Raw genomic sequence first — 15,039 nt, 5'->3', positions numbered from 1 at the left:
TTTTTTTTTTTTTTTTTTTACTGAATCCCCCCTTTAAAGATCCTACTCTACAGTGGGATTTGAATTTAGTGTTACAAGCCTTGACTCTATCACCATATGAACCAGTTGCAAAATGTGAATTGAATTTTCTAACTTTGAAAACAATGTTTTTGGTAGCCATTAATTCAGCTAGGAGAGTTTCAGAACTGCAGGCCTTGTCTTCTAAACCTCCTTATTTGATTTTTCATAAAGATAAGGTATCCTTACGAACCAATCCATCTTTTCCTCATAATGTGATGTCAGGATCCAACATTAATCAATCTATCCACCTTCCAGTCTTCCCAAATTTTTCCAACAAAGGGGGAATACATTTTAAATTTGTTGGACATTCCCAAACAATTGTTTTCTATCTGCATAGAGCTGACAAATTCAGAAAATCAGATAAATTTATTGGTGGTCTTTTCAGAATCAAGATTGAGAAAGCCAGTTACCAAAATAACTTTAGCTAAGTGTCTCACTGATTGCATTTCCTTTGTCTACAATAAGTTGGGTTTATCCCTTCCAAAATCGTTGAGAGCTCATTCAACTAGATCCATGGCAACCTTTTCAGTATTTCTGTCCAGATGTCCCATAAATGAGATTTGTGCTGCAGCCACTTGGGTTAATCCTCATATTTTTATTGCTCATTACAAAGTTGATTTTGTCTCTAGAGGAAGAGCAGCCTAGGAATATCCTTTATTAGAATCCTCCCAGGATTCAGGTAGGTGGGGACTCTGTCCCACATGTTGAGGAGTGAATAAAAATTGACAACATCAGATAAAGAAGTTATGTTCTCACAATAATGTTCCATCTGTGTTGTCCATTTTCATTCTACCTTATCTTCACCATCCATCCCCCTACCTTTCTTGTTTATGACTTCTGGAACAGGGAGAGGATACTGGAGGAACCAATTTCCTTCTTTTGAGCTGCAGACAGTGATATCTCTTATAATCATTATTTCTTACATTGTTATTTAGCAATAAAAAGCAGTAAATAAGATCTGAGGTATGGAAGCATGGTACAGCATGGTACAGCATTAGAGGTAAGGGAGGTGCTTGAGAATTGAAGCAGCCACTAGCTGCAAAAAGTGGCTGAGTCAGATTTGAAGAACAGGTGCGAACCCACATGTTGAGGAAGAATGAAAATGGACAACACAGATGGAACGTTATGGTGAGTATATAACTTCTTTATTTTGACACTTGGTGCATTTTCATTTGCAAATTTAGTTTCATTATGGCAGCTAGCTGTGATCGGTAGATTAACTGTAGTGAAAGAGGAGTTCTTGGAGGAAATGAATTACTTCATTTAGTGTTTAGTTCCTTCACTGATTGAAGGTGGTAGTGTGACAGGTCTATTATTAATGGGGACCCCCTGTACTGTCCAGCTTTCTGCAATCCCCGCTTATCCTGAAGTCTTTCTGCAGTACTACCACATGCCTTCCCCCCCCTTTTCATGCTAACTGCTTTAATATGGCAGTGCTAACGTAATTCTTCAAGTACAGAATTCTAGTCCCCGTTTCCAAATTACATTGTATTACAGCAGAATCCAGGCTACTCATGCAGTCTTGCCAACGTACTATCTCAAGTTGTGAAGTACTCAAAACCTCCCAGACTGTTTGCCACATGCAACAACATGAGGGGCCAGCTGCTGTTTCACACCCATAGACTTATCCAGGAAGTTGTACCCTTTTGGGTGTTAAATTACCTTGTCTGTTGAATCTCCTAGTTAGAATCTCTACTACAATCTGCTTGAACCAAAATAGTCAAGCATGTTAATTCCTTTAAATACCCCAACTTTTGTCTCCCTTTAAGTCTGCTTGAAGGGGCATGCTTAATTAGGTGTGCTTTTGACTCTACCAGATTATGCATGTACTTGCCTAACCTTCCCTAAAATCCTGAATCAGTTGCCATGATTCTAGAAAGTGTGAAGTCCTTTGCGTTAGTATTTGGAACTGAATATAAGCTCTGCTTTTTGCACTCTTACAATGTACTGCACTTCTTAATCTTGCATGCTTATGTACTTGGAAGCAAACATGGAGACTAGTGTATGTCCTGGCCTTGAAAACCTTATAAACCAAACCATACTTTTGCTTACCCCATTCTTAATAAATTTGGTCATGTTCCTTTAGACCCTAGCTTTGCACATGCTGATGATACAATTTGAGAATCAACGTTTACTGGCCCCCGCGCACATTTGTCAATCCAGTCTATCAGAAGCTTCTTGCTCATCTAAAATCAACACCCTCCAGTCCCCCCTCTTTGCAGTATTCGCCATCAGCAACATTTATGTATTTAACTAGGATAAACCAAACTTATTCTGGATGTATAAATAAACCAGTAACTTCACTTAGCTTGTTCATCATTACCCATTTGTAAAACCTAACAGTCTATATTAATATATGCATGAGTTTCTAGGATTCCATTCAATGCCCATCTTTTTGCATCTTCCCCTTCATCTTCTGGTGTATTCGTAGCATGGCCACATCTCACATTTCATAAAACATCCTTTTGTAATCTTAACTTCCAGGGTATGTCTTTTTTGAGATTTTTTTTACCCCCCCCCTCCCCACAATCTATAAAACCTGCTCTAACATTTCATTGTCAAGTTAACGAGAACCACACTCTTGCAAATAATGTCTCTCATATCTGGACTATTCTTTGAACTATAAATCTCTTTATGTTGCTCACAAATTCCCAAGACATAGTGAAGGAATTGAAGTTTTCCACCCATTACAGTTCTGTTAATATCCCTTGTATGCTGCTTCTACCAGTTTTCTTATTGCTGTTTCAGTCTAGCTGTATCTCAGCAAATGTCATCCACTAATACTCAATAGATTTCATTCCTTCTTATCCAGATATCTCTATCTTTCTGTTCAGCTGTGTCTCTAATTCTCCCTTCTTAGAACCCATCTTAATTATCCATTTGCTTAACTCTGCCATCCTATTCTGTTAGTTCCTTAAGTTCTTCTCTTTCCCATTTCTTCTTGAGTTCCAACACTTGTATTTTTGCCACAGGGAAGAAATTAATCTCTTCCCACATAGCTGCCATCCTTCCATATATTTCCTTGTTATGGGATCCCATAAAAGGACTAGGTTTCACCTTTGCCTACAATCACATCACTTTTCACTCTTTGTAAATGGAGCATCTGCTTCTAGACTCTACTGCTGTGTCCAAATGCGTACTGGTTCTCAGGTGTTTGTAGTTGATCGGTGAGCTGTCTGAATTGTATGAAGCTTCTGTTTACCTTTAGCTTCTCTTATTTCTGTACTTGAATTTTCGGGTTGTTTCTTGTGATGTGCAACCAAAATTTACTGACAGCCTCAACTGCTCCCGGAAGTCCTAATGCTCACAGCATTTTCTCTGACAGTGTTATCCCCTTCCATCTTCAATTACAGGTGGTTCACCAAAGAGTATGTGGCTGCCTTGCAAAGACTCCATAATGCTCTACCACATCCCAGATGAACCCTCTACCTCAGGTATTACATTTCTTTTGAAAACATGGGAAGAGTATTTGCTAGAACTGCTTTTTTAATCTTTGCTTAAAGAGCAGAGGGAGTGTGAGTCTGCATTAGGAAGCCAAAGTCCTTTGTTTGCTCCTCACTTGAGAGATAACTGGGTGCTACATCAGTAAAATGCACCAGGCACTAGATGAGCCACCTATGACTCTGCATTAATTGACCCGCCATATGGTGGATGGAGAGAAAATATCTGCCTTGACAAAGGCAGGAATGTACTCAAAATATGTCAATGATGCAGCGGTATCATGGAAGACTGTATTTGCTGAAATTCAAAAGGTCAGCAGTAAACTTGATTTTTATAAGTAAAGCATTCAGAAAGACCTAAAGAAGATGATGAGGATTTTGAGTGACCATTCAGATGTCATTTTGGCTGTGTAGCTAAAGAATAAGGTTTTGTATAAGTAATTCACCAATACCAACACAAAGGTATTATGAAAAACAAGCAAACCAATAGACTGACAGGGCATGGAGAAAGAATATCCACCAGGCTGCAGTCCAGAGAGGGAATAATAGATGGGCTGTTTCATGTTTATGTATGGTAAGATGTTGAGTTAGGCTACCTTTGAAGGTAAACCAAATTAAAATCAAGAAAGTAAATGAGCTTTTGTTCAGGTCCAGTGGTGGCAGGTTAGCTATCTTGATGTATAGCTTCATAGATGGTTACTAGGCATGCAGTCCTGTAGACCATTGAGGGGCCTATCCTAATTTTGCTGTTGCCTCAGAGCATTATCTGGTTAAATTATTTGCTCATTGTCTCACGGTATACAAGTTAAGGCCAAGGGAATCGAATCCTGGATTACAGGAAACAGCTTATTAACAGCTCATGGCCTGATTCTCATGCTGACAAGACTGAAAGGAATCTGTATATTGGAATGATTAGAGACCATGTCTTTTTTTTTTTTTGAAAACCTGGTAAACTCTGCAAAATGGAAGAAGGAAAAAAAATTGTTGAAGTAATTTCAGTTCAGACCTTGGAAAAATTAACCCAATTGTTTTGGTAACTATGCATAAATATAGAGTGAAGAAGATGAAGTTTAGGAAGACACTTCAATCTTTGTTCTAGACTGTTTTTTGTGCAAAGGACTAAAACTTGTACTAATGCAGAAGGAGCATTTGCACTTTGTGTGCATGTATGAACTTAAGTAGGCAAATAGCAGCTGCTTGCTTGAACCTGAGGAAACAGCAAGGGTAACAAAGGTGGTGGTGTGTAGATGATGAAATACAAAGAGATAAACCAGAGAGAAGGTTGGCTAGATAGGAACCATTCCTTGTCTTTAAAGAGTTGAAAGTTGCTTTAGTATCTGGAACATGACCCATAGAAACTGAGGTAACACTGAGATTCCACTTTGAAATCATTTTTTTTTTTTAAATTTACATTTGTTGATCAGGTTGGCCCTGCTGGACAGTGCTGATTTTTGGAGTTGACCCTGGATGTTACATTGTGAAAGATACATGTACAAGTGAGTTATCATTAAGGCATACACTTTTAAAATATCTAATAATATATACTTTGCAACTAAAATAGACTTGCACTATAATACAGGAAATGTAATAAGTACATGATTAAACATGTTACATTGTACAATGTCTGTATATAGCTTGTTTAGCAACATAGCTGGAGGCAAGACTTATTATACTGATAAATACAGGCTTAAGTGCTGGATAAACGGGAAAGGGTAAAGGTAGTTGTGATAGTTATACAAGGGATTATAATTATTAGGAGGTGTGGTTAGAAGGTAAATGTGGAAAGGAGATTGTGTTAGTGTAGGCTGAGAAGTAGTGAGGATTGTAGAATACAAATACTTAGATTGGTTGGAGCTGGAAAGCAAAATAGGACTTCAGAAAAAGTAGGTTATTCCACTTTTGAGGTAAGGTTAGTCTGGGTTAAGGAAAAATTTGATTGAGGTTTTGAAATTTAAGAAGATTTTGTGGTATATAAATCTTGAGTGTAGTATGTTCTAGAACATGGCTAGGAAATGCAATCTCCTGTTATTGAAAATGTTCTGTTTACTGCTAGGAAGTTTTTAATTATCAGTTTTATGCAAAGGCAGGAGAGAGTAAGAGGCATTTACAGTTGAATATGATTCTGTAGGTAAAAGTGAGGTGGATGAAATCAGTCTGTTTGTAAAAGACATTTACGCCAGTATTTTAATAATGTGACACTATAAAAAACATTCTTTGGATATTTGGCAAATTTTGATATTTTGTAGTATGTGGAATCAAGTTTTGTAAGAGAAAGCTCTGTACAGGTTACTCACAGTTGTCACTCCATGTAATAGTTTGGGGAGGAATAGCAAGTTGGATATTTTTTTTCTTGAGCATGCGACTAAGCTATTTACACAGTAGTGGTCTCTTAGCCTTTTGGGTATATCTAGTATTGTGTTAACATGTTTGGAAAAGGTTAGATTGTTGTCAGTAGTTACACCCAAGTGTTTATACTGTTTAACTGATTTTGATAGTGGAGTTCTTTAAGAAAGGGGTAGGGGTCTTTTAATCTGTCTTTTTGGATGAAAATCCTCAAATTGGGTTTCTTATTTACTATTAGTTAAGATTTGCTAATCCATAAAATCATTGAATTCATAGCCTGGTAAATCAAAAAGGTCAGTGTGAATAAGTTGGGGCATTGCATAGACTAGCAGAGTCATCAGCATATTGAACATAATTTTATACTGTTTTGTATGAATGTGGAGGTCAGTGGTATATTTAGTGAAATGTAGTAGTGTAACTGGAATATGGTGCTGTGTGAGGCAGTTGGAATCAAATTAGGCAGATGTTCAGCTTACAACTGTGCGTTTGTGATTTGAAGGGATGTTGAGTATTTCATGAGTTGTAGGTCAGAATGAGTTGAAGAGAAGGGTTCCACCTGTTATGGTATTATTATTGGTGTTAACTAGAAATGAGCAGTTAACAAATAGTATGGTTAGAGCATTGAGCAGTTTGAAAGGCAAGATATAGTGGCAGGATGATACAAATTTGGGTCAAGGACATCGATATTAAAAGATGAGAATACTTACTTCAGTTGTCAGGCTATGGTCCTAAATCCATGAAGTTTGGAATATCTGCTTGGAGGTGTTTACACAAATGTTTTTATACTTCCTCTGAGGTTTCTGAAAATCTGCCTGCTACTGGACTTGACATGAATGCTATACGGAGACTTTTGAGACATGGGAATGTATATTTTGGTACTGCCACAAGCTTAATACACTTACCCAGAGTTGCAAGGTTAAATGGTGTGATTATTTGAAAAGGCAGTTGTAATTACTGTGTCAGTAGTTTGTCTAAAATATGACCTATTAATAGGACAAAAATGAGGAAGTGCCAGTAGTAAATGAGATAAACTGTCTGGACCAGTATGCACCACAACCAGGGGTGATTAACTCATGGACTTGGTCCTTACCAATGTACAAGTTGTAACTTCCTTCCTGGTCAAATCAGACTACAAGTCAATCCCATTCACCATAAGACTTTTAGTACCTCAGTATTCAGAGATTATGTATTATGGAAAGGTCAGTTTAATAAAAATGACCTGGTTAAATTAAGGTGACTTTAAATTATTACAACTAATGACCAAACCAAAGGGTAAAAAGGTCACACAGACAAACCATTCAGTAAAACCTACAAATAAATAAATAAAAGCCATTCTAGACTTTTTGCTGTGTAATATCTTAAACCTACTTTAATGGGTGCCAATGGGATATATGCAAATAACCCCTTAAGGACATCAAGTGTTTCAGCTACATGACGTCTGAACGTCCATGACTTTTTTTTCCCTTTTTACTTTTTAAGTCTTCTTTATGGTTACATTCAGGCTAGTAAAACAAAACCCCAATAGCTGTTGATATGCATGTATTGGCCTTTTTATTGATCTTGTCAGCACTGCATAGGTAGATAGTTTAGCTAAACGTAGAAATGCAGGGTCTTTAAACCCGGCTGATGCCTATAAAGATGAAATGAAACATGCATGCCCACATCTGTTTCACAGAAATGAAAAGACCCTTTAGTTTGGCTTTTATTTGTTATGGCAACAAACTACTAGTAAAACTATTGTCAGACATGCCTGGATCCGATAGCAGAACTTCTTTGGTATCTTTGTTCAGTTCCATTACCCAAGCAGCTAGACATACTATCGGTTGCAGTTATGATGCTGCTGAAGCATCTTCTCAGCCTGTGTTAAGGAGGTACTCTTAGTTGAGACTGTAATCTTTACCTGAAAATTTCAAGTCCAAGTTATTGGATGCCACCCTAGCAAAAGTCTGTCTAGATCTGCTAATGCTGAAATTTGTAAAAGCCTGCAAGAGAAGCAAAGTTATACAGGATTTGTACAAATATTTTTTTCCTGTCCCAAAATACCAGAGGAATTGCTCTTTCAATCTGGCCCATTTTTGAAAAACAAAGGAAACCTCAGCAAAAATATACAAAGTTCTCTAAAAAGAAGTCTCAGGACAAATCAAAGCCAGACTTCAAAGGACCAGAGGGTGCCTTATCATACAAGTGTAGTTTGTGACTGTCTCAACCCCCTTCCACCTCAGCATATCTTGTGTTTCTCTGTCAAAGAAACATTCTCACTCACTCCCTGTATGGAGATTGAGGACTCACTGGTCTAAACTTATCAATGTCCTAGAGAAACTTTACAAACTAAATTGGCTTCTTCCTCCAACCATTTTAGGTATTTTGTAAGTGCCCCAGACCAAGATCACTTGTTTTTTCCCCATACTGAAAGTGAATGCTTCATTAGGGGGCTGTAGAACCAGTTTCCAGCCACCAGCAGAAAAAAAGTTTTTATTCAAGTCTTTGTTTAGTTCCAAGAAAGTAGGGCATGTGGAGGCCCATTCTGGATTTCTCATTGTTTTTTTAAGGGTACCAAAATTCAAGGTCCCCTCGCTCTTGAAACTTTGCTTCCAGTGATCCTTCTTCAAGCCTTTTTGGTTACCATGGATCTGTAGAATACATATCTTTGTATCCACAGTCAACCAGAGCACATAAATATCTTGAGGTTTTGTGCCTTACAGTTTCACTTTCAGTTCTCTTTGATCTTTCTGCAACCCCCAGGGGTGCTCACCAAATGCCTTTCTCTAGTCATAGCCTTTTGCAGGCTCTAGAGGTGTTCATATTTTCCTCTATTTATACTACTGTGGTTTCCAGGCTTCAAGACGAAAGACTGATTCTTAATCTCAGGTTCATCGTGGGCCTTGTTCTACACCTGGGCTTCACAATAAATTTAAAAATCTATCCTTTTATCTCAGGATCTGCTCTTTCTCAGGTAGTATCTCAACACTGTCTCCATGAAGGATTTCCTAATCCAGGACAATATGTAATTTCTGATTACTTGCTTTCATTCTCCACTTCCCGTAGATGTTAAGCAAGGGAGGTATTCTGACCCCTGGGATATATGGCTTCATCCATAGAAAATAATAACTTCAGCCAGACTTCACAAGGAAGATTCAGTGGTATCTCAAGTCTGTTTGGGCATAACAGGCAACTCCCTGAACTTCCCAATTCCTCTCTTACCCTTCATAAACCAGGTATTTATTTGATGAATCAACCAGGTACAACTTGATCCAGGAGACCATTTTCTGGTTCCCTCCCTTTGCCAAGGTGTTTCTACAGATGCTTCAGATCTGATGTGGTTGTATGTTCATTGAACCTAAAGGTCCAGGGAGTTTGGACAGGACAGAAAGTCATCATGTAAAATGTTAAAGAAATGAAAGTTCTGATCCTGTCACTTTAGTGTCTACATTCCCTCTGGTTTTCGAGAACCCTCAAAATCCTCACAGACAATATCATTGTAATGTTGAGACATCAGTCTGTAGACTTGCCAAGATAGCCTGGAATATAGCCATTCTATGTGTAACCTCTTTTATCCTGTCAGTGTACATAATCTCACAGAAGAATAGTGTCAAACAAGCTGAGCATATCCAAGACAGACCTTTAGGAAAGGGTTTTGAACATTGAGGTCTGAACTTCACAAATAGATCTTTTTGCCTCCTCTCTGAACAGAGTACCCCATGTCCAGAGGATTGGAAAATGGAAGCCATATCATTCTCATGGAAAAGGAATTCCTTTAAGCCTTTCCCCTGATTCCCAATGTCCTTCTCTGAATAAAAAGGGCAACCAAAATGTGCTGTATGTAACTCATTTTAGTTCAGACAACATTATCTATTCTCTTCCACCTGCCCTGGGGCAGTCACCTCAAGGTACCTCACAGGATGGACCTAACTCACATAGTAAGTTGTCTTGCAAACATTAAACCTGTTTGGGTAATAGGATTCTGATAACATTCAGGCACCTTTTTCAGAGGACATGGTACAGTTATTGCAGGAGGCCAAAAAAAAACTACAAGAAAATAATTTTCCAGATGAAAAAAAATTTGGTGCCAAAAAAAAAAAAAAAAAAAATTCACCTGAGTAATGCTACTGTTCTTTCATATCTCTGTGAGTTGCTCAGTTAAGGACTGGCATATTCTTCCATTAAGGCACATTTCAGTCATTTTTTGCTATTCTACCCTTAGATCCACCTTTTTCTGCACATTTCTGAGGTTAAACAGAGGCCACCAAGAAAAGCTATACCTCCTTATCTTTGGGACCTGAATTATGTATTGGACAAGTTGACTCTTCCTCCTTTTGAGCCTGCTTTCCTCATCCTCTTTAAAAAAAAAAATGGATCAGGAAGACGTTTATAGACTGATTAACAGATATTTTACTGAATCATGGCTGTAAAAGAAAGGTTAGTCCTAAGGGATAACAGCTTCTTATAGAAAACAAGAAAACTTGGAAACGTAGTAAGAACTTGCAACTCTAAAGATGCTTTTGGCTGAGATAAGGGCTACAAGTAAAAAAAAAAATGACTCCTCTTCCTCAGTCCACAAAATATAGTAAGAATTTTGCATTCTTTAGACATCCATAAGTAACTCAGATTTTATCTTGAGATTAAAACTATAGGAAATCTGATCAACTTTTTATTTCCTTTCTGGATGGGAAGGTGGGATGCTGTGCCTCAAAGTGATTCCTTCCAAAGGTAGTCCCTACCAGACCAGGTTGAAGCTTATTTCACTCAACCAATACCTTCTATGGGTGACTTTTTCAATGTCTGGACACAAGATCCGTTTTAGAAGCAGCCACTTGTACTTTCATTCACACCTTTACTAAGCGCTATAAAATTGATGCCTTCCCCAAATCCAGGACGTTTTCACCAGATCTGTTCTGCAAGGAATGCTCTATTCTAATTCTGCTAGTCTTTCCTTCTCCTCCCAAGTTATATATTTATGTTTTCTTTCCTGTGGCCAAAGCGGACTTCTTGTACATTGCACCCTCTCGTAGTTGTCATGTATGCATTTTCTCTCTCTTGCTTCTCTTCTGGTCTGGGACAAGAAATTCCTGATGATCTTCATAGCCTGTATGGCCCTTATTTACTGCTTCATAATTTTGCACTTGTGGCATATGTTGGATCTACAGTGAAAGTGGAAAGTGCCCAAGCTTTGGTATGCTAGTGAGATATGCAGCATCCTGGGTAGGATAGTTCCCATCTGTAATTAATACTACAACAGTGATATAATCTAACATAATACTGTGGTGATAAGTTCTTACAGAGCTGTACTTTTTTTCAGAAAAGATGTATTGAATGTAAAGTGATATTAAGTGTTTTAGTATAGTACTGGAATTATTTTAACAGGTCAGTGTGCACCAGAAGCTGTTGAATAGTGATGTGATGCTAGACAGAACTTATTTTAGGTTTTAAGTGCTTTTGCAATTCCTTGTAACTGAATTTTCCCTCTGTTTTTCCCCCTTTTCACCAGGTTGTTAAACTTTCAGAAATAGTAACACTGGCTAAACAGGCACAAGTGGATGTGAAATTTCAGCTGCCAATCTGAAATGAATTGAAGTCCTTGTTTAAGGAGTGTTTAATACTGTGCAGTGTTCAAGTAGCATTTATTTCTGTTATGTAAATAGTCCACCTTTATCTAAACCCAGACAGCACGTTTAAATTTTTTATTTTTTTTTGGAAGGTTTATTCCAGACTGGGAGAGGGGGTGCTTGGAATTGTTGTACTGTGCATGTATTGTTTTTTTCTGTTGCATTTTCTTGCCTATATTAGAGCTTCAGCTATAGAACATTGTCTCATACATATTCCTTATCTGAATGAAGACTTGTGAACTTCATGCCTCATTTCAACAAATTTAGCTGGATTACAGAGAGTAGGTCATTTAGGTGGTGACAACATTCTTGGTATTTTTGGTGATCTTCAACACATTATTAAGCATTATATATTGTCATTTTAGGCACAGGAATGCTAAACCAACCATGTAAACAAAATTGTATTTCTAATCAGATTATATGCTATTTATTTATTTTTTGTCTTCCCCAAAATCCTGCATTGGTGCTTAGGTGTTGTCATTTCATTAACTACACACTAGCTTTTTATTTTAGAGTGGAAGTGACATTTTTGTTTTATTAGTCTTTGCACAGATATTTATTGATTTGGAATTTTACTTGGGCATTGACAGGTATGTGGATGTGCCCTGGACATTTTTGTATTTATTTTTTTTGTTGTTACTTTGTACCCAGTGAAGCACTAACATTACTTAAAATGCCCAGTCATTAAAATGTTGCCTTTTTGATGCCAAGGATATCTTAACTACTTTTAAAAATAAGCTTTAAAGCTTACTGTATGTCACTGTTAAGCTGATGTTGCAAGGAAAATAGTTATTGCAAAAAGCAAGTCATTTATTAGCAGAAATGCACATTTGAATGTAAAATTTTCTTAGATCAATATAGTTGTTTTACTTTTATTGTAAAAGTGAACAACGTCCTGGCTATAATAATATCTTGAGATAAATCTTGTACATAAGCAATTTCAAAATGATTGTTATGAGAGGTAAAATCTGCAATTTATTTTTGTTTTTCAGAAGCTCATATTTGCAGTGAACCAAATAAAGTTTTAAAATTCCATTTCCTTTTGTTCACTGGTACTGATGGTGTGTATTGCACTTTTTTTTTAAGAATTCTTTTAAGTCAGAGTATTTCTGGGATTCCTTTGGCCCATACAGAAATATTTATTTTTCTTGTTTTTCTACTACCTACCAGTCATCAGCTTTCCCATCCCCACTGCACTCAGTTGGGCACAGCTTGTAGTACCAGCATCCTTCTGTATATGAACCCTTTTTTTCCATACCAGGCAGTAGCTGCCACATATGCTGTTTGGCAGGCCCATCTCCATCGCAGCTGATTGCTGATGGCATTCATGGTTTTACTGTTATGCACCCAGACTTCTGCTATGCTTGTCAGTACAGTAGATGATGTAGCCTCCTCTCTCCCTTTATGAAGAGCGTTGGCTGCTCATTGCCAATACTCCCTCATCCCAGTCTGAGCAGCTAATGGAATGCTTGATTCTTCATGGAGTCAGGATTCACACAAGAGTATTGATGTGAAAGGACATGCATTGAGTTCATCTGTGGTTTCATAAGTTGATCATGTTATAGTCTGTAAACCTTACTCAAACCTGAAAATGTGTAGCCGTTTATTTAATTACTCATGATCTTAGGAAAATGGTTTTCATGTGAAGACTGGTTTAGTCTCTACAGCAGTGGTTAGAAGAGAGAACAAGTCTGGCTTTGTTTTACTGTACTAGAACGTATTGCCATGTGTACACAGGTTTGAAACATTTTATCAATGTTTTTCCACTCTGAGACAGAACCAACGCAGGACTGTCAGCTTGGAAGTGGTGGTTGTTTTACCTTCTTGCTTTCAAAGTTTATTGACTGTTTTAAGCAACTCAAGAACTAATTTCTAACAGTTATGCTAGTAGTACTTTTACCATTTATAATTATTTTTAAGTGACAAGATGTTTTAAAAAGTAAATGTTACAAAATGTCTTCCTTAAGCTTTGGAGATGGAAAGTAATATTTCTTGGTCAACAAAGTATTTGTTTTTGTGTAGCTTTCGTTCTTGTGGAGTAGTCATAAAGAGACACATAATACATACATACATATAACCCTGTGAAAGTTGCGAGATTTCATGTTACCTGAATTAATTTAGTAAATAAATGAAAAAACTGTATGATTCTTGTACTTGCATATATACATAGACAAACTAAGCAAATGACTGAACTTACTTCTGAGGTGCTGGTAAGTTATAGCCTCTGAAATGTTTGACTGAATCCCATGACATGTAGTATGTACAGATTTATTGCAAGTGCTATCTTAAAACTTTTGAAGACATTTTTTTTTTCTGGAAACAAAGCTGTACTGCAAATTAAACTTTCCACTTCAAGTTTCTTTATTAGCATAGTTTTATTAACAGCAGAGGATTTATTCTTCTGAAGAAAGAAGTGTTTCCTTGCAGATCTCCATTGATTGTGCTACTGTTGTGAGAGAAGTTGCGCTTGATAAGGTTGTTTGCTACCACTGGATGGCAGGATAAAAATTGCAACTGCTTTTATAAAAAGTGCATAGTAAGTTGCTGTATTCAGAGCTATAGATGGCTCATCTTGTGTCTAGTGCTGCTCCATGATTTGACATACCTCAACACTGTCATGTCATATTGTTATTTACCTGAGGAGCAAAAAAAAAAAAGTTTTCAACTAGCAGTTTGTGGAGGAGGTGGATTAAGTGCCACATCATCATCTGTATCACACCCTCATGTCAATGTGATAAGCAAAAAAAAATAAATGTTTTCAGCGCTCAGTCTCGCCCCCTAATACTTGATTCATGTGGTGGCTGCCCCGTTTGAACCACCCTAGCCACGCTTCTGTCTGTATTATAATAAAGAAAAGCCAGCAATATACCTGAACATGAAAATCATGTTTTTATTAACCTTTGAATTTTTAAATGGATGCAAACCTAAGAAGAAGGAGGGTGGCCTAATGGTTAAGGTGTTTGTCTTACAAACGCAAGGTGCAGGGTTTGAGTATCACAAGGGATAATTGGCTAGGCTTAAAATGGCTTGCAAGGGCAGTTAGCTTAGTACTAATCTATGAACCTATGAACAAACCTGCAGTAGATTGTGATGTATCTATGTGTCATAGCTATATGTGTATTAAATTGACAGTTGCAACCCACACCATTTTGAATTTGGGAACATTATCACAGTGTAAACTGGCATGGAGAGATTTGTAAAAGACTTGTGCATAAGCCAACCTTTTGCACATGTACTGCTAACTAGTTAAGGATTAAGGAACAAGCAACAACTGTCCCATCAAAACTTTGATCCACCTGATGTATGCAGAAGCATTTTTCCCTTTATTTTCTTTTACTTCCATCAACCTTTTTGTATGATGTGGGAGGTTATGTACAGTATACATAGAATAAAGCAGACATATTTTGGTAAATTTCTTAAAATTGCCTTAAAATGTCCACCTTGATGTGAAAGTGTACACGTAAAGGTCTGCTTATGGGCATAGCATTTGACACACTTGTGTTGCAAAAGTGATGTCTATTAAAAAAAGGTAGGTTGAGGTTTTGGGGATCCATTGCAGTGGGTGAAGCTGTTTGGTGTTTTGTCGTCTTACT

General features: G+C 37.3%; 1 protein-coding gene across 1 annotated transcript in view; it reads left to right on the top strand.

Moving 5' to 3' along the window:
• SUCLA2 (succinate-CoA ligase ADP-forming subunit beta) overlaps window positions 1-13,588 on the top strand; it is a 730,522-nt gene extending 716,934 nt beyond the window's left edge. Inside the window, exon 11 of the mRNA XM_044071591.1 lies at window positions 11,329-13,588. Coding sequence (XP_043927526.1) covers window positions 11,329-11,403 — 75 coding nt within the window. The 3' untranslated portion in view covers window positions 11,404-13,588. The remainder of the gene's footprint in view (window positions 1-11,328) is intronic.
• Window positions 13,589-15,039: the final 1,451 nt, after the last annotated feature.

The sequence above is a fragment of the Protopterus annectens genome, chromosome 5.part0 (genome assembly GCF_019279795.1).
Source record: "Protopterus annectens isolate FY-2018-M chromosome 5.part0, PAN1.0, whole genome shotgun sequence".
Classification (NCBI taxonomy): Eukaryota; Metazoa; Chordata; order Ceratodontiformes; family Protopteridae; genus Protopterus; species Protopterus annectens.
Note: the sequence above shows the minus strand (reverse complement) of the source record. Positions and strands in the feature narration are given on the sequence as shown.